General features: G+C 48.4%; 7 protein-coding genes across 7 annotated transcripts; 4 read left to right on the top strand and 3 right to left on the bottom strand.

Moving 5' to 3' along the window:
• Window positions 1-376: 376 nt before the first annotated feature.
• On the bottom strand, window positions 377-1,603 carry AFUA_5G11250 (CapA family protein; the record flags this gene model as incomplete). Its single annotated transcript, XM_001481459.1, has 1 exon — window positions 377-1,603. One exon carries the CDS (start codon window positions 1,601-1,603, stop codon window positions 377-379), a length of 1,227 nt encoding a protein of 408 aa, XP_001481509.1.
• Window positions 1,604-2,362: 759 nt separating this feature from the next.
• Window positions 2,363-3,218, bottom strand: AFUA_5G11245 (PTH11-like integral membrane protein; the record flags this gene model as incomplete). Its single annotated transcript, XM_001481458.1, has 3 exons — window positions 2,363-2,712; window positions 2,764-2,831; window positions 2,881-3,218. The coding sequence occupies 3 exons, from the start codon at window positions 3,216-3,218 to the stop codon at window positions 2,363-2,365; spliced, it is 756 nt and encodes a 251-aa protein (XP_001481508.1).
• A 3,214-nt stretch (window positions 3,219-6,432) lies between these two features.
• Window positions 6,433-8,049, top strand: AFUA_5G11240 (SDR family oxidoreductase). Its single transcript, XM_077804842.1, has 5 exons — window positions 6,433-7,092; window positions 7,154-7,463; window positions 7,519-7,574; window positions 7,625-7,733; window positions 7,801-8,049. Exons 1-5 carry the CDS (start codon window positions 6,665-6,667, stop codon window positions 7,831-7,833), a joined length of 936 nt encoding a protein of 311 aa, XP_077660978.1. The 5' UTR covers window positions 6,433-6,664; the 3' UTR covers window positions 7,834-8,049.
• A 3,118-nt stretch (window positions 8,050-11,167) lies between these two features.
• Window positions 11,168-13,735, top strand: rasA (Ras family protein). The gene is made up of 6 exons (XM_748433.2): window positions 11,168-11,330; window positions 11,486-11,696; window positions 12,020-12,098; window positions 12,255-12,369; window positions 12,442-12,717; window positions 12,790-13,735. The coding sequence occupies exons 3-6, from the start codon at window positions 12,087-12,089 to the stop codon at window positions 13,026-13,028; spliced, it is 642 nt and encodes a 213-aa protein (XP_753526.1). The 5' UTR covers window positions 11,168-11,330; window positions 11,486-11,696; window positions 12,020-12,086; the 3' UTR covers window positions 13,029-13,735.
• A 3,420-nt stretch (window positions 13,736-17,155) lies between these two features.
• On the bottom strand, window positions 17,156-18,378 carry AFUA_5G11210 (flavin adenine dinucleotide pyrophosphatase; the record flags this gene model as incomplete). Its single annotated transcript, XM_748434.1, has 3 exons — window positions 17,156-17,774; window positions 17,871-18,037; window positions 18,169-18,378. 3 exons carry the CDS (start codon window positions 18,376-18,378, stop codon window positions 17,156-17,158), a joined length of 996 nt encoding a protein of 331 aa, XP_753527.1.
• Window positions 18,379-19,007: 629 nt separating this feature from the next.
• On the top strand, window positions 19,008-19,370 carry AFUA_5G11200 (GMF family protein; the record flags this gene model as incomplete). Its single annotated transcript, XM_748435.1, has 1 exon — window positions 19,008-19,370. One exon carries the CDS (start codon window positions 19,008-19,010, stop codon window positions 19,368-19,370), a length of 363 nt encoding a protein of 120 aa, XP_753528.1.
• A 3,029-nt stretch (window positions 19,371-22,399) lies between these two features.
• AFUA_5G11190 (uncharacterized protein) lies at window positions 22,400-24,320 on the top strand (the record flags this gene model as incomplete). Its single annotated transcript, XM_748436.2, has 4 exons — window positions 22,400-22,602; window positions 22,662-23,246; window positions 23,378-24,184; window positions 24,236-24,320. Exons 2-4 carry the CDS (start codon window positions 23,080-23,082, stop codon window positions 24,318-24,320), a joined length of 1,059 nt encoding a protein of 352 aa, XP_753529.1. The 5' UTR covers window positions 22,400-22,602; window positions 22,662-23,079.
• Window positions 24,321-26,203: the final 1,883 nt, after the last annotated feature.

Genomic DNA, 26,203 nt, shown 5'->3' with positions numbered 1-26,203 from the left:
AAGATTTACCTTGTTGGCAAGATACCATTTCAGTATGTTTGAACCAGAGATACAGGAGTTGTGCAATTCCGGAAAAGCCCATAGCTTACTCTATCGTCACCTTCTTTCCTGCGACCTGTTGGAGCAACCTCAGCGGAGGCGTTTGTCGTTCCATTTGCTCACCCTTTTTCCTCCTTCCAATCTCATGATCTCCGCTAGTCTACTACAGACGACAACTCACTGTTATTGTGCTATTTAGATAGATCTCGGTAATCTCCTTAATTCTTATCAAGACAATAACGGGCTTAACCCCTGATGATATAACTTGTTTGTATCCTACTCGTCTTCGGTTACGAACCCCCTGCTTGACTCTGTAGATGATGAACTCTCTTATCTACTAATCTCTCAAGTCCACTACGACCTGATGCTCCCTCCCTAAATCCCTACGCACTTTGGTCCCCATATCCTCGCTCAACTGGGTAATCTTCCTCTTCACCCAGAGATGATCATCATCATCCGGATCCAACAACGTCACCTGAAAACGATCGCAACGGGTGGGAAAGATCTCCAATCGATCCAACACCAACCTGCAACTCTCCGGGTCGGCCTCTTCCTCATCCTGCTCCTCCCTCACACAAACCCTCCACACAGCCCCAAGGTCATTCCGATACTCCTCGTTCAACGCATAATCATCCACAAAGTCCCCACACCCATAGATGATGAGTTTCCGCCGGTACCGCTCGACACCCTGCACATGGTGCGAGGAGTGGCCATGCACAATGTCCACGCCGCACTCGTCGATTAGGAAATGCGCCAGCGAGCGGATCTTCTCTGCCGGCTGCCACGTATAATTTGGACCCCAGTGGACGGAGAAGATCTTGAGCGCGGGTTTCTCGGGCGTGTCGGTGGATGCTGGAGGTGATGTTAGCAGCGTGCGCAGGTGCTCTCGTGTTCGCGCCGAGTAGTCGATTAGATGGAAGGTGGGCACGACGGCCCAGTCGCGCGGGTGGTCCGAGGCCGCGTAGACGTGCACGCTGTACGATTTGGAAGATTGCTCGTGGCTATCCTGTGCGTGTGCTTCTGCGCAGCGTGGAAGACGCAGGACTGCCGGCCGCCGGCTCTCGTCTGTTGTTTCGCCGGCTCCCGCAAACGCAATCTTGGACTCCTTCATTGTCCAGACCGTCTCGACTAGGCCGTCGGTGCCGAAGTCGAGGGTGTGGTTGTTTGCGAGGGTGGCGTAGTCGATGCGGGCTTCGCGCAGGGCGGCGGCGTTCGCGGGGTGCATGCGGTAGTTAAAGGCCTTGCTGGGCCAGGGGTCGTTGGTGGTTGTTGCTGAGGTTTCGAGGTTAATGAGGTTGAGGTCGGAGTTGTGGAAGAGCGGTAGCGCGGAGCCCCAGGGGTCGCGATGGGTGTACTTGCTTAGGTAGGGGTAGCGCTCGATGAAGTAGGAGACGACGCGGCGTTCGTGGGCGTTGTCGACATGCTGGGGCCAGAGTTGATCAACGAGGCGGCCGAGCATGACGTCGCCGACGAAGTTGAGGGTGAAGGTGCGGAGGGCGCTTGGCATGTCGATGGACTCTCCCTGTGCTGGTACTGTTGAGAGAGAATTGGATCCTGAGTGCATGTGAGTGTGTTGGTGGCCATTGTGCTTGTAGAAGGTGGTCGGGTCATCATGACATCGACCTGGCGGGCCGATCCGAAGCCACTCAGATCTTCAGTTTAAATCTTCGGCATTTGAGGGAGTTCATGACATGATGGCAGTGATTCAGTGCTGCGTGACACCACTATGCTCTGATATCTAGGTTCGCCCAGTGTGAATGTGATTAATTGACAGGGCCTAGCAGCATGGATCGCTAGTGGTGTTGCCTCAGATTGACTGACTGTTTCCATTCGATGAACACACTGATGTAGTATCCTTGCTATCAGAGTTGGTGATAGCGTGATTTAGTGCATTGTGGCTGGATTGAGCTTCAGATGGCTGGTCGTTCTTTTGCTGTAGTTTAATTCGTGCAAGGATCATCCTTGCTAGTTCGATAATGAAGAAGCTGGCAAGGTACAGCTGACAGACATACCATGATCGGAGTCACGTGTCAGATCCGAAGGTTGTGAATGATAATCCTTAGTAAAGAACAAAGTTCGGAACGGCTTTTGTCATGGATCTGGAGACGCGAGAGACTCTGGGCTCCACGCTTTTCATTATTGTCATCATGATAGGAAAAAAGTCAAGGTAAAGTCAACGTCTGGTAGATGAGACGAGAAAGAGAACAGGGATATATCATATATGTACGTCGAAGAAATCAGGCTGAGTAAATGAAGTAGATCGGTGAGCATTTGGAAGAAAAAAAAAAAAAAAAACCTGAACAAACATCACGGCATAAAGATATTATTGCATCACTAGCCGTCGCTGACTCGTCGACTCATCGTGCTGCGACAACTCCTGTACCGTCATCTCTGTCGTGACCTCAATGCCTCCAGTAGATCCTCGTTTCATATCAGTCGCTTCGATATCGATGGTGTATAGGCCATAGTCCCGGTCTTGCGAGTAGAGTTGGGTCCTCCGTGTCCGGTTGGCTGTACCCATCGTGGGCTGTCCTGTGTATTTGTTGTAGCTCTTGGTGGACAGTAGTCTGGGGAAAATACGGCTGATAAGGGGTCGAAGGAAGGGGAGACAAGCACATATGATGGCGACATTGCATTCGGCGGCGGTCCAGTATGCGGCGCCTACGTTGCTGTCTGTTCTACGGTTAGAGATAGCTTTGTCATGAACATGGGAAGCAGGCTTACATGACGTGTCTGGGTTTTGAGCAACTGCTCGCAGACTCGACAGACGAAGGATACTGGTGATAACAACCCTATTGAATGTAAGCAACCATCAGACTGTTCCGTACAGGGCGGACTCACAGTAAACCCACAGCAAAGACAGCCATGAGTGCAATTTTCTGCATGCGGGGAAGTTGGAGTTGAGAAATGAGCGGCATCGGCATGATAAGTAGGGTCAGATCGGTAGCGATGTTCATGGACGCGTTAAAGAACCAGACAGCTTCGAAACTGAGGCAGGAGCCGGGAATATCGCGGTCCCAGAACCTCGCTACAGGAATGCAGTTCACGAATGCGCTGACAATAGCCCATGTCGAGTACAATGCGACGATACCCATCACGGTGTGGCAAGCAAATCGAAACCGGCGGCTAGGGAAGATGCGCAAGTATTGAAACAGAATGGAAAATTTGCTGAAAGCCATACTCGCGTTGTAGAATGGAATCGCTATCCAGAGTCGCTATACGAGATACTGTCAACTATCGCATTGACGGACCTATCGAACTGACAGCACCCACCTTGAGCTGCTGTTTCAGTGTAGCAGTAGGAAGTTTATTGGAAAGTATTCCAAGACCGAAATGAGCCTCTGTGGGAGAAAATTAGAAGATTGTGTTTTTTCCAAGTAGGAGATACAACAGGAATGTCTTACGGGCAGCAACCAATGCAAAGTAGACGATGGAAAAGACCTTTTAACAATCCCAGTCAGTGGTAGATTGCAATCGGAAGGCCAAATCTTCACTAACCAGGGCCACAACAATCGCGTAGTCTTCGCGACCTCTCAGCTTCATCAAGCCGATCCGCGCGAACAGCCGCATCGCAACTATTAGAATCGCCAGTCCTGTCAATACTCCTGTTACCACCACTGCCTGTTGTCCCCGTGATGCTCCATCGTCCTCATCGCGAGATAGTATGAAATGTCCTAACAGCCCGTGCATCTCGGAACTGTGAAAAGAGTGTGATGTCAAATGAGCGTGTCGCTTGAATGCTGCGAAAAGAGTGTAATGCGCGATTGGGGAAGATCGTTGATAATATCCGGCCTTCTGCAAGCCAGACAAGATCAACCAGATTTCTTGCATAGGCTGAATAGCACTTTCACTTGGGAAACCCGGTTGAATGGTAAAGAACGGCCAGGTCAACTAGACCCAATGTGTGAGGAAGGTGTCAAGGAACATGAGTTCGTTTGTACTCATAAACGACATCGAGTATGGCATAGGCTAAGGTATTATTTTATTTTGCTGTACGACCTCTTTCTTAGGCACTGTTTTCCCCACCCACGTGAACCAGAGGTACGGTACAGAGCTCAATAGTGTTGTAGGATCACTTCCAAATCTCCAAGCGCACGAGCCGGGAAATGCTTGCCATATGCTCGCATTGCCCTCGAAGGCTTTAGTGCTGCTGATCTTCAACCCAGAGTTGCATGGTCTCCACGGAGTGCGCGATAGTGGAGCGTCGAGTAATGGACTGTAGCAACATGTGTCATCCGTGGTGCCTGGCTCGGGGACTCGTATGGAATATGAATTAGGGTCAACGAATCAACTGCTATGGACCACAAAAGTTGACAGCCGTCTTGTATAATTTTTCACCGTGGAGCACAGTGCCGCAGGATGATGGATCTCCATTGGTAGTAAACAGCTGCGCTATTACAGTAGAATGTGGGACTTGGTAGTCTTTAGTCAAAGCGTCATCCATCACTCTGTGAAGAAGAAAATAATGCGCATGCAGCACGACTGCATAATCGAATCAAGACCCTGTTCAGTGTCGGCGCTATCACGTTGTCACAATGGACTAGTGGGTTCGTTGCCCTCCTTGGACATGAAGCGGGGATGATTCTTCAAGTGGAAAGAGTAACAGGCACATCGAAAGCTAAGCGACGTACTAGTCAAACTGACAACGCCACTGGTCGGATCATCCGATGATTTACTACCTTAGTAACTCCATGCAGTGATTGATAAGAGATAGGGGGTCTGTAAGAGCATCAGTGTATTAGGCATCTCAATCCAGAACACCCTCAGTGCTAGGGCCTGTATGAGGAAGATTTTGTTGAAGTTAAGAAATGGCATTGCCACCTCATTATCCTCTTTAGGAAATGTCTCCTTGAAGCGAGTCTGTCAATCACCGCTAGACAGTGGATCTTTGTGGGTTTAGTTGGCGAATGTCATCCGAAGTGGACAAGGGTGCATTTTTCTTTTCGTAGGATATCTAAATGAGACATCAGCACGAGCAATCGTGGCCCATTAATAGGCAATCTATAACTCGGCCAGGATCATTAATGACAAGCAGAGATCAATCCTCGGCTCATTCATATCGTAGTATGCCTGCAGGCGTGGAGCTTGCGCTGATTAGTAAAATTAGATCAACATGACTTGCAGTGATCGACAGCCCGGACTGTGATGGCGCTTTTCGGGGTCTTGGCACATGGGGAGAAAAGGAAATCATCATCCCCGAGAGCTAAGTCAGGTTGTGGTCAGTCCAACTGTCATTGCTTAATCATGATCCAGTGCGGATAGACCAGCCTCCAAGTGTCTCATATGCGTTCCAGAGAAGTGATCGTAGTCTACTTAGTATCACCATGAGTCGATGACAGTCTGATCTGATATACGGAGTACGCTATCATGTTCGGAACGAGGTCTCCCAAACACCACCTTGTAGGAAGCGTGACATGGCTGTCCGTGCCAGCTGCAATCAAAGGATATTCAACAGCTTTAGCTTTCGATGACGGCTACCAATATGCACCTGCAAGTCGATCGATTTTGGATATCTCATTGAGCAATAATCGGGGTATCGGTATCTTCAAGACATTCGCGGTCCCCAACTGAATTCGTAGTCTGAGGAAACGGCGAGATCAAGCCGTATGTAGACAATTAACGGTTTACAATGGCATTGGATGATTCCGAGGACCTGGAATTAGGTTTCAAAGTGAGGTTATTGAAGCAGTTCCATGTCCAGCGACGTACTCGAGCGTGCAAGTTCCTGGGGCGCAGAAATACCGTTGAAGCACTGTTGAACTCTTATCGGGGGTCAGCAAACAGATGCGGAAATCCAACGCTCGAAGATTAAAACACATTGGTGATCTTCATGATAATGTAGTCAAGAGTGGAGATTGTCAGAGGTATGTCTAGTCTACTGCGTCTTCGACATATCCCTTGACCCCGCGCGAACCCTCCCGCGGGGTAGGAGAGAAGCTCTAACCCTAGATATTCGCATGAGAAGAGAACAAGTGTCAGATAGTTGAGAGGCAGTAATCTCGGTGGTAAATTGAAAATGGCTTTGACAACACCAGCTGCGTTAACCGAAATTCAAGCCCTGCGCACTTTGATCCTGCGCAGTCCGTTGTCACCAGGTTCCACGTCACCAAACGAGCTTCATCGAAGGTAGGTTATTTCATTCCGTGTGTTCTACATCCCTAAGAAAGACTGAAGAATGCAGCAAAACTGATGAGATGGCTCCGCAACAGCTTGTTTATCATGTATTTCCCTACTCAAAGCACTGCTTCAAAATGCTGTCCCTAATATTTTCTGAGCTGATGAGGCCTGTCAGCATACAAAGAAGTCATTACTTGAAGCTCAAATACTCCGCTCCGATGCAGAATTAGATCAAGCTCATACACTCCTTTTGCATGCTGGACTTAGTTTGACCAAAGTCGGGGCAAATCCGATCGGCCAAACCTTCAGCCGACAGACAACTGGCGGAAAATCCAAGGCAGACAATAGCCCCGCCAATCATTCAGCTTCCCCGCAGATGAGGTGATGCCGACTTTCAGCTCGTTATCTGGACGAAAGAGTCATAATACAGGCATCAATTCTCTGTCCTTCTTTTATATTTCTATTCCTTCTTGATCTCCAATCTTCTTCCAGCAAGCTGAATTCATTTATGAAGCATATCAGCAAATCAATAAGCTTCCTCCGATCTTTTTCTTATTTGTCCGCATTCACCCCTTCGGCTAGAACGAGCAATTTCACCCCTGCATCTCAGGCGACTCTTATAAAACGCACAATGGCAACCGCAATGGCAAAGCGCCTTGAAGGCAAGACAATTGTGATTACTGGCGCATCGTCCGGAATCGGCAGGAGTACCGCTAAGGAGTTTGCCCGGACGTCGCCGAAGGCCCTGAAGCTGATCGTGACTGCGCGACGACTTGACTCTCTGAAGCAGCTGGCCGAGGAGATCAAGGAGGAGGTCGGTGATGGTGTCAAGGTGCTGCCAGTGAAGCTGGACGTCAGCAATCCGGAAGAGGTCAAGAACTTCGTCCCGTCCCTTCCAGCGGAGTTTCAAGATATTGATGTGCTGGTCAACAATGCGTAAGTCTTGGAGTTTCTCGCTATCGCACTGCTTTAGACAAGGTACTTAGAATGGAAATAGTGGTCTGGTCAAGGGTGTAGCCAAAGCCCCCGAAATTGACCCTGAGGATATCAACGTCATGTTTTCCACCAACGTCACTGGATTGATCAACATGACTCAAGCCATTCTTCCCATCTTCAAGAAGCGCTCCGATGGTGGTCGTGGAGACATCATCAACATTGGCAGTATCGCCGGTCGCGAAGCCTACCCTGGTGGTAGTATCTACTGTTCTACTAAGGCTGCGGTCAAGTCGTTTACCGATGCCCTGAGGAAGGAGCTTATTGATACGAGAATCCGCATCATCGAGATCGATCCCGGTCAAGTTGAGACGGTAAGGTGCCTGGATCTAAGAGATAGGAACCGAGCTAACATCGAGCCTTCCGCAGGAATTCTCAATTGTGCGGTTCTACGGTGACAAGGCCAAGGCTGATGCAGTCTATGCGTACGAATTTTCCGCTGCACATATTGAGAGCTGAGCTAACGTGTATTAAGTGGATGCGAACCCCTTACGCCGGATGACGTTGCTGAAGTCATCGTCTTCGCTGCGGGTCGGCGAGAAAATGTCGTAATTGCCGACACTCTGATTTTCCCAAGTCACCAGGTGGGTTTCATTCATACGCTCATGAATCTCTGGCTGTTATAGGACATAGCTGACCCGCCCAATTTAGGCATCCCCTGGCCATCTATACCGCAAGAACTAGAGAAAAGCGGGGTTAGACCAACATTTAGAGCAAGATACTACTGGCTTCCCAGGCCATCAATCCAGTCAAGATAGATTGCGCATCATATACAGTCATGTACATCACAGATTCAATTACATACTGCCAGAAAAACTTGACGGCATAGCAACTTTAGTACTCTTTCAAATAGGGTAGTGATCCTCTTTAGTCATCCTTGTTCCATGACGAGCGTTCTTGGATTTGGTCCCTACCTTAAATAGGAAAGCGTGCTCAATCTCGGTCCATGGGCACAAAACAATTCCGTACCTTGGTACATCCACCATCCCAGAAGCCCATAGAACAAACCCGCATGTCTGGAAAACTTACACTGATGTATTATTAGGCGACATCTGAATAAGCTCCGCCGGCGACCACGGATACTCTCAGACCTTGGCTCAAATCTTGATGAGAATGAGCAGAGTGGAAGAATGTACATTTACCCTTTGGAATATGGAGGTGTGTCGATCACCTCGTCTCGATTAGTAAGATAATAGTCCCTGTGCATGGACAGACTACCATTACAAAGTAGGAGTGCGGTTCGCGGATTTTAGGTATCGGGCCGAGTTATATGCCAGTTCCCCAGTTTACCCTCGTCCATAGCGTGAGATTTACCAGCGGGAATTGCAAGGATGATTACTAGATTCTGCTGCTTCATGCTGATATCATATTACGTCGTGTAAGTTCTAAAGGGCTATCGTCCGAGGGCTGTCTAAATGGCGCGTATTGCTCTGGTGCTTCCTATACGTCTTGGAGTACTTGTTGAGTGATGCAGTCAAGCACTGCAACTACCTCCCTGATTTCGACCTCCTACTTTGCATTCTGCCCGGTAGAATGATGAGCTTGCTAGATCATCGGACAGTTTTCAGTGCTTCTAAAAGCTTTCTAAGCGCATTCATTGATACGATTACCATCTTCCAATGCCAGTTGCCAGTTGACAGTACACAACTAGCGAGAGCCAGATGTATGAATCAAGGAAGGTGAAAGTGCCCACCAAATGTCATTATCTTTAAGCATATCCTTGTAGAGTACAAGGATGAGCCGAAGTAATGCTCATGATACAAGGATGCAATGACTGGTTTGCGATTCAGTTCGATGGAAGAAAAACTTGTTATCCAACGTGCGATCCTTATCTAATTTGTTTAAGAATCAGGCAATTTATTGCATGCAACACATGGATCGCTTTCTCAAGACGAGTGGCTCAACCAGAAATGGTTGAGGCAAGGAAACTGATATTTCCTGTGATGACTGACGCTGTGGAGCTGCTATATTATCCTCACAACCGCTGAAACGAAAGGCCACGCACAGTCCAATTTCCAGACGCTTTACCTCAAACTGATGGTTATCCCTAGTGGGAACCATTATATATTAGGCATTCCGACCTGCCTTAGTTCAATGGTCATACTGGCGAATTAGAGATTTGGGTCAAGAAATTCTAGCATATTATCGGACGTTGTTGGTAGGCCCGGATTTTACGGATCATTTGCTTTATGGTGATGATTTCTGTGCATTACCAACTGTTGGAGAGGAGGGTTATAGCCTTGGAGATCAGCATCTACCGGTTCTCTTTCAAGGTGACTTGTCTTATCTCAGCCATTGTAGTAGAAAACGAGCAGCTAGGAGATTTCGTGACTGGTAGACACTTGTTACCGGTCACCTCCAAAGTCGTTAAACTCCCGATACCCCAAATAGATTGATTGGCATTGCGACTTGTGTTTGAATGCGCGATGATGCAACGGTATGCGAACTACTGAAGTGACGCTGACTTTGAAGAAAACGAGGAAATTCCCCTTTAGTCGTGGGTGACTTCATTGTAGCCTCGAATTGCTGCATCTATGGTTTGAATCACAGAATTCGAGTGCCCCGATCAGACACCGTCAAATGTGATTAATCGCAGAGCCATCTGGGCTTTCCATGATACCACCTTTTACCACTAGAGTCCAACGTCAGCTTCGGACAGTCAGACCACAGACCCAAGATACCATATTCGTAGGGAACTAGCGATGGGCCTAAGAGAAGTGGAGGTGTGGGGAAAACTCTTCCCAAGATATCGGGCTGGTCTCTTATCATTATTGGTCTAACTGGCTCGCTCCCTTAATCTAGATTGATTTGTGACTTGCGACTAAGAGACTAGGCGCGGACAGGTTTAATAACTGAACGGCGTTATGTGTTCATTCAGGGACACGAGGTGGTGAAACATACAGGCTGTTGTGCCTGAGGTTAAGGCTGAGTTTGACGGTTTTTCTCCAAACGCTCAGGAACGATGATCTCATTCGCGGGTTTTCAATCGGCCTGGGATGAATTACTTGGGATGTCTAAGACTCTCAGCCAGGCACCTTGCTTTTCACTGCAACAGACGCAACCAATTGAGCAATTGAGTGACGATTGCAATTGATTTTCTAGATTCACGTCCTCAATCAAATATTTCTGAATGTCCGTAATGCTCGACGGTACACTACCGATGCAATGATCTCGGGGTGGTCGTTGACTCGTTCCATTTGTGATACCCGACAGGGGGAGTTCATGAAGTGAACCATGGGCCCGAGAAAGCCAAACAAATTCCATGGCTAGACAATCGCATTATTGATAGGCGTGGCTGCTGACAGTTCATTTAAGGGACTTGTGAACGCCATACTTCTAGAACGAGACGAGCTTGAAAATGACGAGGGAAAATTGCTCTCCTCACTTCCCTGCTTTCCTAGCCTGTAGATAAGTAGGAGGCATCAAACTTAGTCTAGATAGTCAGTAAGAGTAGTGTAGTTAGTCAGTCATTTGGTTAATAAGCACCTTGGACTGAAAGAATCCAGTCAATGTCTGCGGCGTTGATTATCTATTTACTGATTGATGGAGCTTAGACGGCTGGAGATATTTGTGGCGGTAAGTGTACAGAGTACTGATAGCTATATCGAGCTTTCGATTGCTCCTGTCTGCGTTGGCATGGAGCATTTCATCATCTGCAACGTCTTTTTGACAGCTCCAGCTTGATGCTGTGGTTGGGAATTGTGATTGAGTTCTCATCCATCACAACGGTACGGGGAAGCGGCCAGGAGTTGCTTTGGTTGCGGCATCAGCAAACTACTGGAGTATGCTGATTGCTATTTTGTTAGGTGGCCATCTATCGGATGATACTGTGGACACTCGATACCTTACTCCATACGTCGTTACAGACACGGCCAACCCACTTAATACCACGCTCATCCCTCCGAGAGTCCGAATGACCCAGATGTGACCAAATCAACCCCTTTTAAAGGACGCAAGTTGTTATTGTTATTGTTTATTACTGATTTTTTTTTTTTTTTTTTTTTTTTTTTGTTATTATAGTTGGGTTCATATCAATATCGCCTAGTACTGTTACGACCACCCATTATTGATTTGATGACCCATTTGCTACTTGGGTAGACACCTCCATCCACAACCACCAATCATCCAATCCTCTCCCTGGTCTCACTCACACCTTTACAGAACGGAAGTCAAAAAGAGAGGTAGGTACTACTACTCCGTACAGAGTTACACTTGCAGACTGCTTTATTTCCTGCTTTTCCCCATTTTTTTTAAAAATGCCATTTCCTTCATATCCTTTCTAACCCTTATACAATTGACTGGGGGAACAATCTGACAAGACAGTCCAAGGAAACAGTTTTTGCCTTCCATCACGAATTTCTGGATTCTTTCTTTTTCGGTCTCCCTCCCCTATCTTATCCCCACATCTTCCTTCTCACCTTGACTCCCCTTTAACCACCCTATCCAAATCTCCACTGGTCCTCCTTCTAAGCCCACACAGGACACTTTCCATCATCATCTCGACTCTGTTAGTCAACAGAGTAGAGAGAAACTTTGCCTAGATATTAGTAGGTAGCGTCACCGTTCGGAGAGCTGGCGCGCAAATTGGTTCGCCATCTCCAATTCCCTCCCGATTCTGTGCTGCAGATTGCAGACTGCACAAACCCCTAAACCTCTTAAATCCACCTCTTTCCCAAACCCATTTGGCGCCTTTAAGCTTGGCTTAGTCGCTTCTAGAGTACTGGACCCGCCGTTGCTGTGGACTGTTCTCCAGGCGTCTTCGTTCTACGCGGAACTCCCGAAAAGCTGGGTCCCGACTCTTGACCCTTTTTGCAAAAGAAACTTGTGCTGCTACTTTTTCGACCCGCTGACACTGCTGCTGTTGGGATAGCTTCGATCGTTGCTCTCTTTTTCCCCTTCCATCCTTTCCAGGTCACCTCAACCTAGACTTCGCCGTGATGGCTTCAAAGGTACGCCGATCATTCGAAAATCCTTGTGTCGCTCCCCGCCCCTTTTCCCTCTCAACATCACCACATCGCCTTCATCCTGCGCATCTCACCTCCGATCGCCACAGGCTCCCAAGCAATGAGATGTGTCACAGATGACTGACAGCTTTTCTATACCAGTTCCTTAGAGAGTACAAGCTAGTTGTTGTCGGTGGTGGTGGTGTCGGAAAGTCATGCTTAACAATCCAACTGATTCAGAGTCACTTCGTCGATGAATACGACCCAACAATTGAAGGTAGGTGGCTCCTTGGGCGCAGTCATTGACGGCTTGAGTACTTACCAAGATATCTCTTTTCCTATTGTATAGACTCCTACCGGAAGCAGTGTGTCATCGACGATGAGGTCGCTTTGTTGGATGTCTTAGATACTGCCGGGCAGGAGGAGTACTCGGCGATGCGTGAACAATACATGCGGACTGGCGAAGGCTTCCTCCTGGTCTACTCGATTACGTCTCGGCAGTCCTTTGAAGAGATTATGACTTTCCAACAACAAATCCTGCGTGTGAAAGACAAGGATTACTTCCCTATTATCGTGGTCGGTAACAAGTGCGATTTGGAGAAGGAACGAGCCGTCTCTCAACAAGGTAGGCGAACCTCCCGAAGATTTTCCCTTTCTCAACCTTGGCAATATTCTTATTAGGCCATCTGCTATGCAGAGGGCGAGGCTCTGGCCAGGCAATTCGGTTGCAAGTTCATTGAAACGTCGGCAAAATCCCGCATCAACGTTGAGAACGCTTTCTATGACCTCGTGCGCGAAATTCGTCGTTACAACAAGGAGATGTCGTCATATCCGTCCGGTTCTGGTGCCGCAGGCACCCGTGCCCCTGAAGGCAAGATGGATGTGAGCGAGCCCGGCGACAACGCTGGCTGCTGTGGAAAATGCGTTATTATGTAATTGGGTCGACGTTGCTTTACACGGTTATCAGGCGCGCAGGTCAATAGGAAAGGAGTCGCCAAATCAGACTTTGAAGGATAATAGAGAGAGAGAGCGCTATGCTTGGCTTCAGGAGACGAAAGCCGAGACTGCGGTGTGGCCATACACCTGCATCTGTGACTTCGTACTGTACAAGGCTCGCTATCAGGTGATGTTCGCTCTCAGCATGAGGTTGTCATCGTCTCCATGACCGTTCGATTCCCCCTTTGTTTCTCTGTTTAGTCTTTTTTTTTTGTGAAAGATTGTTCTCTTGATGAATACCCGTTCCCTTGGCACAATGAGGGATGAGCCTGTCAATAGATTGTGCATTTATATAGGTACATGCTATTGTCATGGGTCACATCTTGGTTCTCACTCGCGCAGCATTGCCGCTTCTTTTGTTTCCGTTTCTTATATGGCCATCAGGACGTCCGGCGCTGTCTATTTCGTGTCTTCGTTACCTAATTCTTCTTCATCAGATCCGTCCTCAGATTTCCCCGGCGTCCCTGGCGTCCAATTCTATTCTAATATTGAACCATATGCAGCGAACAAGCACTTCTTCAGGAGGACTACGACTTTAACCTTTCCTTCTGTTTTTTGGCCTGTGATTCTACATGGATGCTCTTTCTCTTATTTTTCCTTGAAGGCGTGTTTTCTATCCTTAATTCTTGCATATATCCTTGCCGACTACTTTTTCTTTTCTCGCGTCCGGAAAAAAAGGCCTACATCGTATTGTAGAGCGAGGGCCGGTTATTTTCCTATTGGTTAGATTTACCATTCTCCAAGACTGTGGTCATCTGACATGACGCCCTGTGTACTCGTCCCCGCCCTCCTACTCCGTAACCTCCAGCTTCATCAATCACAGCGTCCCCATCGCATTCAGCTCGTGCTCCTACATGGCAGTGCAAAAAGCGACAGCCTCCCCATCCAGGATCTCTTGCACAATACTATGGACCTGCATTACGCCACAGCAGCCCGCCAGCCATGCGCTCAGAGATAGCAGAATTAGATTTGAAACTAAAATAGCCAAGAGATTCTTACTGTGCAATGCGGTGTCATATCAAGGGGCTGTAGTCTCGAGTTTACTACCAAGGCTCTTAGTTTGATTACTTGATACTAGCCAAAAGTGTGGAAAGCTGACAGAGAAGTAGCCATGAATACGTTACTGACGTGGAAAACTGTCTTTCGTTTGCTTCAGTTAGAGTGAATACTATCCAGTCAACCCCTCATATACAGCATGAGCCTATTCGATCTACCCAACCAAACAAAAACTAATATGACTCAACCTCAACAATGATATTATAGTTATCGGTATCAAACTGCTGCCCACCCACCCTATCATCCCACTGATTCCCCCAACCCTTGGTCCCGGAGTCGAAGTCCACACGGGCAAACTTCAGCAAAAATATCCTCCACATACGCTCCCAGGTATCTACAGCTCGGCTGGATGTACCATACGTTGTCATTGCACGCCACGCAGCAGCATTGTAGGAGCAGCTGATGCGATCCACCGGAGAGGAATGGAACCCATTCTAGCTGGTCAAGGGACCGATAGTAGAGAACGAGAAACAGATCTGGTGGCACTTCAAAGTAAGTTTACCAGGGCCATCGCATTGTCCAGTCAATGATGCTTACTTTGTTCGTCAACCAGGTCAAGCAAACATTGCCTTGGCTCAATGGTCAGCTCTCAGTCAAGGTTGCTGCAACAGTGACTGATCAATCCCGGGAAGAAATTGAGCAGGGCCTATCCAGCAGCGGATCTGTATGATGGTGAAGGGTTGCAGGTATCACTGTCTGTTATGGATTGTTTAGGGCAGTGTAAGAGCTGGAAGCTCTTTGAAGCAGTAAAGCCCTGCACGAAGTGCTTCCTTTATGGCTAGTCAATCAGGTTCTTCAGAGCATTCGAAGTCTGGGTTTCTTTCGCCTCCACCTTCAGCTCAACGGGGCTGCGTATTATGTTTGATAGAGCTCTGACCGCTGCTCCATGATCCACTCCAATATCCCACCCCTGCGCCGTGTCGAAAGCACAACCATGAAGGTGTCACAAGGGAAGCCCATCTCGGAGGGCCTGATCCCTCCTGTGGCCCAATGCTCCAGGACATTAGAAAGAGAGTGGCCAAGTGCCCTGCCTGAAGCTCTTGCAAAATCTGTAATTGGACGACATGTCCACCTGAACGTTCCTGTCCTGCACTCATCCACATCAGCTTCTCTCGTCGAAACATTCTCAATCAATATGAAGTCACCAAGGATTATTATTGCCGCGGCTTCAACAGCCTTCTGTCCCAGGTCTGAGAGTCAAGACACCAAAGACGCTCAAGGCTGATTACATTGCTGCGCAGGGCGCTCTTGTGGTCCGCAATTCTCCAATCAGAGGTTACATCATCGTCCCAATGGAATTGATAGGAACTCTTCATCCGAACAAGCCAGAGATCAACTCCAAGGGGACCATCTAGGTAGCGTCACAGCCATAAGTTTGCCCTAAGCTCGCAGACTGACCTTCCAGGAAGTCATGGCGCAAATCCTCGATGTCAATCCCGAGTTCGTCGCTAGCCCCTGCCAAAACGACAGCAGCCTCGGTGCCCGCGACATCGAGGAAAGAACCAAGGTCTGTCATCCTCTCCCATCTCCCGTTGATGGCCGGTAAACCAAGCCCTCCCCCAACCCACCACAGTGCAACATCCCCGGCGACAAAGGCGGGGGATGTTCGACTGTGACCATCATGCAAAGAATCGACTTTCCTGAAGGGACTCAACGGAGCGTGCGGTTTCGGCCCCGGCCCGCGCGCGTGTGGACGAACTTGCTTGCGACTTGAGAGGATTCATGGACCATGTCGAGACCACATCCTACAGAGGGAGATTCAGGCGTCCAGCAGGAATGCGCTAATGGTACAATCATGACTCTTAGGTTGCATGGAGCGATTTCGTCAATCCTTCAAGGCTCGGCTCATCTATTATCTTCGCTTGAAATGTACAAGCGCAAGGCTTGACTTCAATTCATTCCCCAGACACACGGATTGGATGATGCGTGCTTCAATTTACCCACGAACTGTTTGTTGGCAAAATTGCAACAACCCCGAACTATGTGTCAAGTTTCTTTGCTTGATTTGTTGTTTGAGTATTCCTAATTGCGATTATTTTCTCGTCGTTGCTCTATCTTGCCTGCCTAAGACTTCTTAGATTATCAAGGGCCTGAACCAAGAGGCGCAGCACACATAGCCATCAGACAAAAATCCCAAGCTACAACATACGTAAGACTTGGTATCTACTTCACCAGGCCTGGACGTCTAGCATTGAGAACTACCTATCATCAGTCCGAAGATACCTGATCAGCTCTGCTGTCTGCAACACATCGTACCCATGCAGCTTCGACACATACAACGACAGACACTAAATCGGAGAATCTCAGGCAAAATATTACGAGTGAGCGCATCAAAACTGTCCCACCTGCTTAGCACTAACACATCCGGAACCCCTCAAAACCAAGCTAAATCCATCCTCAGAGCAAAATCGCCCAAGTGACGTCAACAACCCCAGGCGGCTCAGATACCTGGCCAAGAACCCGGAGAGGATTGATTGTTCCTTCTGCCATGAACGCGCTTTGTCCAGGGTCGAGACGAAGAATAACGATGGGCGCAGCATATGAGTCATTTCCCCGTGTTCGATACCGTCCTTACATACAAATCGATGAGCAGAGTTGCATTCACAGCGATGAGTGCCGTCTCCGTGCTGGTTGGTGCTAGCAGATGTGTTTAGACCGGAATGCTAAGATCTAGATGCCGATTGAATGTGCAATTCATCCGAACTGCTGTAGTTGCACTAGGTGACGGTGTGATATTCCACTACTATAAGAGCAATTGCTCTGCCTGGAAGTCGCTGGGCCAATGTTTGGAGATATTTTGCGCAGGCGTATATTGGCTTAGGTGAGCCTAGCCAAGTGAGACGGGATCATGTGGTTTGACATCTTAAACTTTACCATCAAGGTCAGTCACTTTTTTCCTTTCTAGGAACCAGTCCAATGTTATTTGCTACATATGCAAAATTTATCTATCAGTCAAAGATTGTACACGCAAAATATCTTCCTGTGAAGCTGCAAAGGGAGTCTGTAGAACTCTACTCCGACTCAGAGGGAGGGTCCAGCTCATCCTCCCGAGATACCTTCTTGCCCTGAACGTTCTCCTCGACCTCCGCAATCACCGAATCCATGAAAGCCTTGTCTTTTCCGACAAGAGTGACGGTGTTGCGCTTGTTGCCCCAACGAGGGTAGCTGCCGACTTTGACGCCGTGCACACTGGCCCGGGCCGCAAGGTCCGTCAGGTACGGCGCGACAGCACTCTCAGGGAGCGGGGTGCTGAAGAGGTAGCGGTAGATACCTTTGCCCTCCGGGTTGGCTAACCGGGGGAGCAAAACGGGCTTGAGGTGCTCGAGGAGGCGCTCGAACAAGCGGGGCACACCGGGGAGGATATGCACGTTACCGTTGACGACGGCGATGGGCACCCACATGTCGTCTGCAACGAAGAGGGCTTGTGATTCCGCGGGGAGGTTCTCGTCGTACGGGAGGTAGACCATCCGGAGCTTCGCAGTGAGGCCGGGCGACGGGGTGTCCCAATCGAAGTGAGGCTGCATGGGGTGAGGCTTGGAGAGTCTCTTCATGCGCTCGAAGGCGCGGGTGTGAAGTTTCAGTGGCAGGTTGAAGGCCTTGGCTATCGATTCGTATGTAATGTCATCGTGGCTTTGGAGGGACACGCGGTGCAGAAGTTAGCTTTGAACACTTGCAATATAACACGAGGGAGTTGTCAGGGATGTGTAGGTGAGGGCGTGTACGGACGTTGGCCCAATGCCTCCGCTGGTCACAACGAAGTCGTAGTTGTTGCTCATCCGCCGCACGGCTTCAATGATCTCGTCCTCATCATCGGCAATGACTTCAACCCGCTTGAGTTGAATACCAAGCGAGAAGCAGTATTTAGCGAAGAAGGCCGAATTGGTGTCGATGGTCTGGAGTTGTTGACATCAGAAAGCTGTTAGCTCTATTTCCACGACTCCGACCCATGGGACTTCTTTGCAGGATTGTCTGCTGATCCTGTGCTCCAATGTCTGCAGAACAGACATATATGAGGAGGTATCACCTTTCCACCAAGGACTTCATCACCAATGATCAGACATGCCGCCGTGTGGATAGTCTTAGATGGATTGGGCACCACGGATGATGCCATGATGGAAGACGGTTTGCTAGATAAGGGAGAGAATGAGGCTCGCGAGGCGACCGGAGAGAGAGAACTGGTACTGAGCAATGGCCGGGATATGTGGCGAGAAAGCTGATTGAGACGATTTAACATGGAGGGAAAACGCGGGGGAGTTTGCGGGTTGGGGAGAGTTCAGACCGCGGGACACTGAAGACGTTTATGAAGGATGAGAGGGAGCGAGGTGGGGAATCTCCGATCATCGCACTCCCGCGTTCTCCATTATCACTTGCAAACAGGGAGTGTCTTTCTTTCGGTCATCAGCTTTTCAGCCTTATACAGTCTCCCCGCCTCATCAGGAAGACGCTTGAACATCTTCCCGGCTTTATCTGTATTGTTTGACTGTCTTACTTTCTATTTTCTCAGTGACATGGTGATTCTGCATCTGCCCCGCATCTTGCCTTCCTGCAGACCTGCTGACCATAATGTATCTCTCCTAGTCTGAATCGCGACTATATTCTTTCTCGCCAGAGACAAAAGAAAAACTGCGCAAGTTCCGCTTGGGAACCTCCAGGGCGAAAGATCCGCAGGCGGTCATTTGTAGGACACCCACTTCCTGGCCCTAGACGACAAGCCATACGCTACTTGCCGACGCAAGGCACACTGGACCCCATTTTTAAGATGCGAACTTTCACAAAAGGCAAGAGTTGACAATCAGTCTGGCAGACATCATCGATTCCAAGACACAGGAGATCCGAGCCGAAGATGGCGAAGTCTACTCGAAAATGCAGGATCTGGCAGACGAGCTCCCTGAATCTTCCCCACGCTTCATTCTTCTGAGCTATCCCTTGACCCTGGTAGGTGGCATCTGTGCTGGAGGCTCCGATGCACCACCCCTCAAGTCCTGTTCAAAGAATGTTCGTGTGCTCGAAACTAACTTTTTCTCATCTCACCAGGGTTCCGGTCGCCTGACAGTCCCTTACGTCCTCCTCTACTACCTTCCCGAAAATTGCAATCCGTCCATGAGAATGACATATGCCGGCGCTGTGGAATTGATGCGCAATACGGCAGAAGTCAACCGTGTGATTGAAGTCCAGGATGAGGATGATATACTTTCCATCGAGTCGAAGCTTCAGGGATCGGACTAATCGAACTGTAGAACGGGTGGTATGGCAAAGTACTACAGCCGCTGTGATGTTCGACTGCGTCCTGGGAAGATGGATGCGACGTAATGATCGTACCGGGCCTGCTCCCATCCCCATACGTGTTAGTATTGCGTGGATGCCCGATTGAGTTGGATTTATTTTTTCCGGAGCGATTATCCCTGTTGACCAGGATCCTCCAAATCTGCGAAGCTGCAACAACATACCGGCGATACACCATTACCCACGCAGCGGCTACTTAATATTCCTTTCCTCCAGATACCGTCGAATCAATGAGTTTCAGTGTATTCTTGCAACTGCTACCGTGCAGCTTATCTAACTCATATCGCATGTGCTTCAAGTTTCTCTTACGGCGACAGTGGGTAGAAGCATGTGACATGGATCCTATTTTTAACGGAGCAACTCACAGAAGTCATTAATTAGAGCAATGGGATTTGTCATCTGCTCCGTAGGATCGCAGATCGAGCCCATCGATAACAAAGCATCCGTAGAGGCGTTTCATCGATCGTGGTTATATTCGAAACAACCGGCAAAACCTTGATACAGATTCCTGTCTTACTGCGCAATTACGGCAAATCCGCACTGGAGAATTCTCGGCCAGACGAAGAGGACCAAACAGGCAAGGCAGATAAGAGATTCTAACATATTATCGGATGATTTGGATCTGTTGGACTGTTGTGAACTTGTGCTGCTGTGCCACTGCATTACTGCTGGGCCTGCTGGTGCTGGCAACCACCACGGTCCGTTTGGCCGTCATTCCATCATCTGTCTGGAATCAACTGTCCCTGTCCAGTTAGACAGGGTCAAGGGAGTGTGATTGGGTCCACGTCCCCAATCCCAAGACCTGGTTGCTTGAGCAGTTATTTACTCCGTAGTGTTCTTAGTGGTAGCTGGCGGCTTGTAGCGACAATGGGCATCTCCGTAGTGGTGCAGGTTTAAAGGCACCAAGTGGGTGGGTCGGTGGGTTTCGGAGGCACTGACCACCGCGTCTTGCTCTGCAAAGTCCAGTACTCCACCTGTTCAATTAGTGATACATATATATAGGGTGGTGTGTGGTGCTCCGTACATAATATTACATTGGTATGGCACAGAGACTACCTTTGTAAAGATCTCGCCTTGGAGAGAAGTGGCTGAAATAGCAATTGATCCACTATCGATCAGGCCATGCAATATTCATCACTGAGGGCAAATCATCATCATCATCGTCATCCAGACTCATGCAGAACGCACAACGTCACGTCCCACCATACGTAGAAGTCTCCCTGAGACAACCCACCAATCTGCAGATTGATAGTCGCGCCATCCCTGCCATAAGGAGCATTAGAAGCATCCCAAACACCCAACATGTGGTCTAGGGACCACCACCAGGATTCCTAAAGCGCGAATCTGCAGGTCGGCGCATGCTGGAAGCCGTTGGAGATTTCATGCATGTCCATTTACCCTCTCGGTCATTGCATCAAAGTGGCGATCCAAAACCAGCTGGCCGCGTTTCTGGCAATCCCTCGGACTACTGCGTCGCCAATTACAGCGGCGTGCTTTTGAGGGGTTAGTCCAGCCCTTATGATATTGCTGCAGTAGAGCGTCTAGGCAGTGCTGCTGGCATACGCGGGATGGTTCTATGCTGTTCATTATTAAAGTTGTATCTTTGCTCATACCAGAACAATAGTAATGACCGCAATGATATATGCAAAATTAGTGAATTATACAATTTGTTGTCAAAACTTATGTATCTAGTTGGCACACTAGCAAGGGGCTCCAGGGGATCTGCAGACTCGCCAGGGCGCCATTGTTGCCATTATTTATGGGTACCTAATTATTAGGGGAGAACAACCGTCTTGTTTTATTATTTAGGGTTGGCGCTTGTACTACTGGAGTTTCTTCATACCTAGATACGGAGTATGTAACTCGTATGGTTTCAATGTTTACGGAGTACTCCGTACTACCTGGGTAAATCATCCGAGCTGGACTACTTTAGCTCATGCCAAATCTTTCCTGTTTTATCAAAGGAAATCATGATCCGAGGTCCCTCAATGAGTAAGGTATTACTTAAGATCCTACTTGAAACATTTCCTTCGAACTGTCAAGCCTGGTTTATTACTGATGGACTTTTGCTGTAGGCAACATACTGCATAGAATTACTCCGCACTCCAAACGGACAATACAGTAAAGACTCTGGACGGACATATAGCCGTTTACCAATACCATGTAGAGAGGTGCGTAAGGTGACCCGGGACAACGGTTTCCAGGCAGCTAAAATTTCCCATATCTCGCCACGACGCGGACTACATTGCACTGGAATGGATTGTTAGAGGAATCGGTGGAATGATGTCCAGAACTGTCATACCACACGGCCATTTGACAGCCACAAGTGACGGAATTGCACTGCAGCCTGAAACACTCCCTACAAAGTATAATGACATCAAGACACACCAGGCGAGACGCCTGTGGGTTCCAGCAAAATTCCAGAACGGGAAGAGTGCCTAATCCATCCAAGCTCCACCTCGGACGAGGCCCCAACCTGGTGCTTTAAGTCGTCATCAATTGGGGCGTATTTCGTATGGTCAATTGCGCGTATTATTCGATTTACTCAGGATTGTCGAGAGCCAACAGCCCAGGACAAACATAACCAATTCATATTTAGCGTCTCGGCTAGTCGGCAGCAAACATGGTAACTCCCCATTTCGTTCCATGGAGTCCATGATTTGTCCTTTGGTATCTATAAAACTTTGTCGCGGATGAATTAAGCCTGTTTGTATAATATTTTGCTTTTGATAGAATAGTACAATACCTACCTACGTGATTCCATTTGCCATACAGCACTACCTAAATGTATATTGTAGGGTACAAGGGCACATAGATTGCATGAAGTCGTAAGATTACAGTAAGGTATCCACCAATACCCACCCCTCTTGCTCGTTCGGTTCCCCCAGAAAGTTTGTTCCTATGCTAAGTACCAAAATGGGTAGGTAGATGAGTACGGAGTATTATCTTCATTCTCCCAGTCATTGTCAAAAATAAATTTCATCTGGGCTTGATTTTTCTTTTGAGCTCAAGACCCCATTTCCCCTATTTTATTATTAGTGTTGTTCTTGCCTTCCTGGTTTTCCTGGGGTCGGTCGCTGTCAATGCCGCATATACAAACCACCACACCCACAGTCTTCGCATCGATCGTCACCACGATGAAACCAATGCAATCCAAGAACTAGACATTTGACAGGTCATCAAGACTTCCATCTTTTTCGACCCGACCGATTGTCAGACTGACTCCTGTTGCAGTTGAGTCTGAGTGCACTGACCACTACTCAGCCAATCACCCACAGTTTCCTTCCCTGCCCGTCTCACGTATTATTATTTCCCATTGTTCGTGCAGTCCCTGCGTTCATTTCCACCGTCACCGTCTCGTCGGGTCTCCCAGGCCTTTGGATTCGGTACGTCTCGTGAGACCTGCCATACCTGTGGTTCACCATTTCTTCAATTCGACCCCCCTTTTCGATCTCACGCGTTCCAGTCAATCAATATTTCGTCGCCATACATCGCCATTTTTTTGCGCTTGAAATGATATGAGAAGGGGTTTAACGGAGACAATTGATGCTATATTGGAGAAGGCCGGTCGCTAGACTTCTATCACGCCCGACGCCACGGATCAATCAGCTACGGATCCAACCTGGAAATTTCATAAGAGGATACAGCGAAGATGTCCAGTCAGAACGACCCTAGCCGACCTGATGAGGGTAGGCAGGATGGTTTCAGCAAGTATTTGAAGCGCATGAAAACGATCTTAAAAAGAGGTCCAACTGCAAGGAGTTCGATATCAAATATGCAGGAGATTACTGAACGACCAGAACCGAGCCAAGTTGCCTCGTGAGTTACTTTTTAAAGTTTTTCAGCACATTCTTCGGCATCAGCTAGATACTCTTTTTCGTCACTCCTTCCCGTCTTTGCCAGACATATTTGTCATGATACTTTACCACTATATATTAATCAAGTTGCAGTCCCAGGCCTACCCCCGCCCCAGCGCAGAAGCCCACTGCCAAACCAACTACTCAGCCGACCGTGGTTACGCACTGGAGCGCCATCCAAGAAGAGAAGGCTCGCGCCCTTTTCGCCAAGTATGGGCTGACGCTTGAGTCTGGAGAGTGGAGATCGTCGAGCGACATGACTGTCCAGCGCGTTGCCAAGCCGATTCGTATGAGAGTTCGTCGCACTTGTCATCGATGCGAAACTACCTTTGGGCCCGACAAGGTGTGCGTCAATTGCCAGCATATTCGGTGCACCAAGTGTCCGCGCCACACCTCCACCAAACCCAAGGATCAGGCGCAAAATGCTCTCGAGGCTATCCGCGCAGCGCAAGGACATGAGCCACCTCGACACATGAGCAAGGAATCACAACTCGCCATTCCTTCTCGCACTGGTGGCCAAGACCTCGTCCTCAAACCGATTCGGCAGAGAGTCCGGCGAACTTGTCATCGTTGTAATACTATGTTTCCTAACAAAGACGTGACGGAATGCCCTACTTGCAGACACGTACGATGCAAGAAATGCCCTCGAGAACCGTATGCGAGCATAGTTCAACAACTTGATAATAATCAGCTGATAAAGGCTAGGTCCAAACCGCATAAATACCCGGACGGCTATCCTGGAGATGCAGAACCTCCGCCAGAACCGCCTGCACGAACCTGGAAGAAACCACGACAAAGGGTGCACTACACTTGTCACATATGTTCTACGCCGTATCGATCTCGGGAGACGACCTGCTCGAATTGCGGCCAGGAGAAGGGATCGGAGACTATACGAGACCCGTATGTTCATGAATGCCGGATATCTCGAAATTTACTCTGACAATTGATCAGGCCGAAAAAAAATAAACCGGAGCTAGACCCAGAGAATTTAAGGCGGGTGGAGGAACGACTAGCAAACATGAGCGCTACCACGTAACGAAAATCGCTTTGCATTTTCCGCTTTATCTATCAGCGATTGCGATATGGGCTTTCACGCATTTCTCTTTACCACGTCATAACAGATTCCGTCTGATGATCCAGGGCACTAAAGGGATATTTGCCTCATACTAGCTTCCTGTTGAACCCATCTACAAATTTTTTACTGTTAGTGAAGACAGAAACACGCTCCTCGCATTACCACCTTCAGCTTCAACCTTGGGTATCGCAGCGTAGTGTATGGGCGTGCTTAAGGTCACCCACCACAGAGATAATATTAAAGTCGATAGAACTCTAGTGGTTAATGGCAAGTTACTGACCAACAGACACCTTCAGTCATCCTGTCCTTATTTGGGATGGATTGTCGTTTGAAGGACTGATAGAGTTTCAGACTTTCCACTGTCATCGTTAGGGAGAGCCTCAGGCCAGCCCGCGTTAATGACTACTCGCCGGGCTTTGAAGTTAAAAATCGCCTGTCATGGATTGATCTGTGCCGACTGTGGGTATCATTGATATACTATTGTTGACCCCAATAGCATAAAACAGCAAACTGAGTTTTGATTCTTCGCAATCAGTGGACTAACCGCCGGTCCTAGTGCGCTGGTTAAGTGCTGTGGACCCGACGGCCGATGGATCTTGATTCCCAATGGCCAAAAGATTTTTCAAGATTTTCCAAAGGTCCACTTTTGAGTCTGTAGCTGGAAGTGGTTTAATGAACGGTCAAACAGTGGATCCTACGATACCTTTTAGATATTGAAAGCAGCAGTTGGCTTGACAATATGGGTATGCAGGTGGGGGACGGCGTACTGCCGACAATACCTTCATTTATCCAATATTCTCGTCTGTAACCGATGCAATATTAATATTATAAACAGATACCTGACACCTACGGAGTACTTCGCATGCGAAAGCACTATAACAGAGTTCACACGAGTCAGTAGCGTCCCACATTAAGACCAGAAAACGCAGCATTCGGGCCATGTCATGCAATCAGCGCTAGATCTCACTGGGTTTATTGGTTGTGGCGGGAAAACAAGATTCCTCTACTTTGACTTAGGCCTATTCAGGCCGTAAATGCTACCGTCCCAGCCTTTCTTTGAATTAGTTCCTCTGATGAGGGGTCCATTGAGGTCCAAGGTTTGGCTGGATGGAAATTACGGATTCCGGTGAGTTTGTCGGGCCCGGAGAATTATTATATTAGATTGTTATTCTTATTTATTATTCTTTTCTTTTTCTTGAAGTACTTACGGAGTACTCCGTACAGTGCCAACCGGAGCCTAGGAAATCCGTATTGATACTCCGTATGGATGTATCCTGGGAATGTGTCCTATCTTACCATCTTAGGGTCTGGACATCAATTTTATACCAAATTTGTATACATGTAACCATGGCTGCACTTTTCCAACCAATGGACCCGCCATACCGTAGAACCGATGTGTTCGTTATCAGCAGCATTGTCTATCAGGAAAATCCTATTGGCATTGAGTCGATCCTTACTATAAGTGTCGAACCAAGTTCCAACGCTAAGGGAGTGATTTACGTGCCAAGAAATTCGTTGAAGGACGGGAATGGCCGGAGTTTCCGGTCAGCCAGTCTGGTCCTCATTTTTGGGTATTTGAACTTTCGAGCTCTGAAGTACTCCGTAGGGGACGTCGGAACCGAGGCGGCGATCGCGAGGTAAGGAAGCACAATTGGACCCCTTTTGAATGATATGCTGAATATGGATCGACTGTGGTAGAGGTACGGAGTAGTTCTATCTGTCAGATTCCCTTTTGTTATCTATCACAACGCCGGCATTTGCGTTTGCCCATGTGGCTATGCGAGCTCGCCGGATCTGCTGGGTCTGAGATGAAAGATGGTATGATCCTCGCAAGTCGGCTAGCC

This window comes from Aspergillus fumigatus, chromosome 5 (genome assembly GCF_000002655.1).
Source record: "Aspergillus fumigatus Af293 chromosome 5, whole genome shotgun sequence".
NCBI classification, from domain to species: Eukaryota; Fungi; Ascomycota; class Eurotiomycetes; order Eurotiales; family Aspergillaceae; genus Aspergillus; species Aspergillus fumigatus.
Note: the sequence above shows the minus strand (reverse complement) of the source record. Positions and strands in the feature narration are given on the sequence as shown.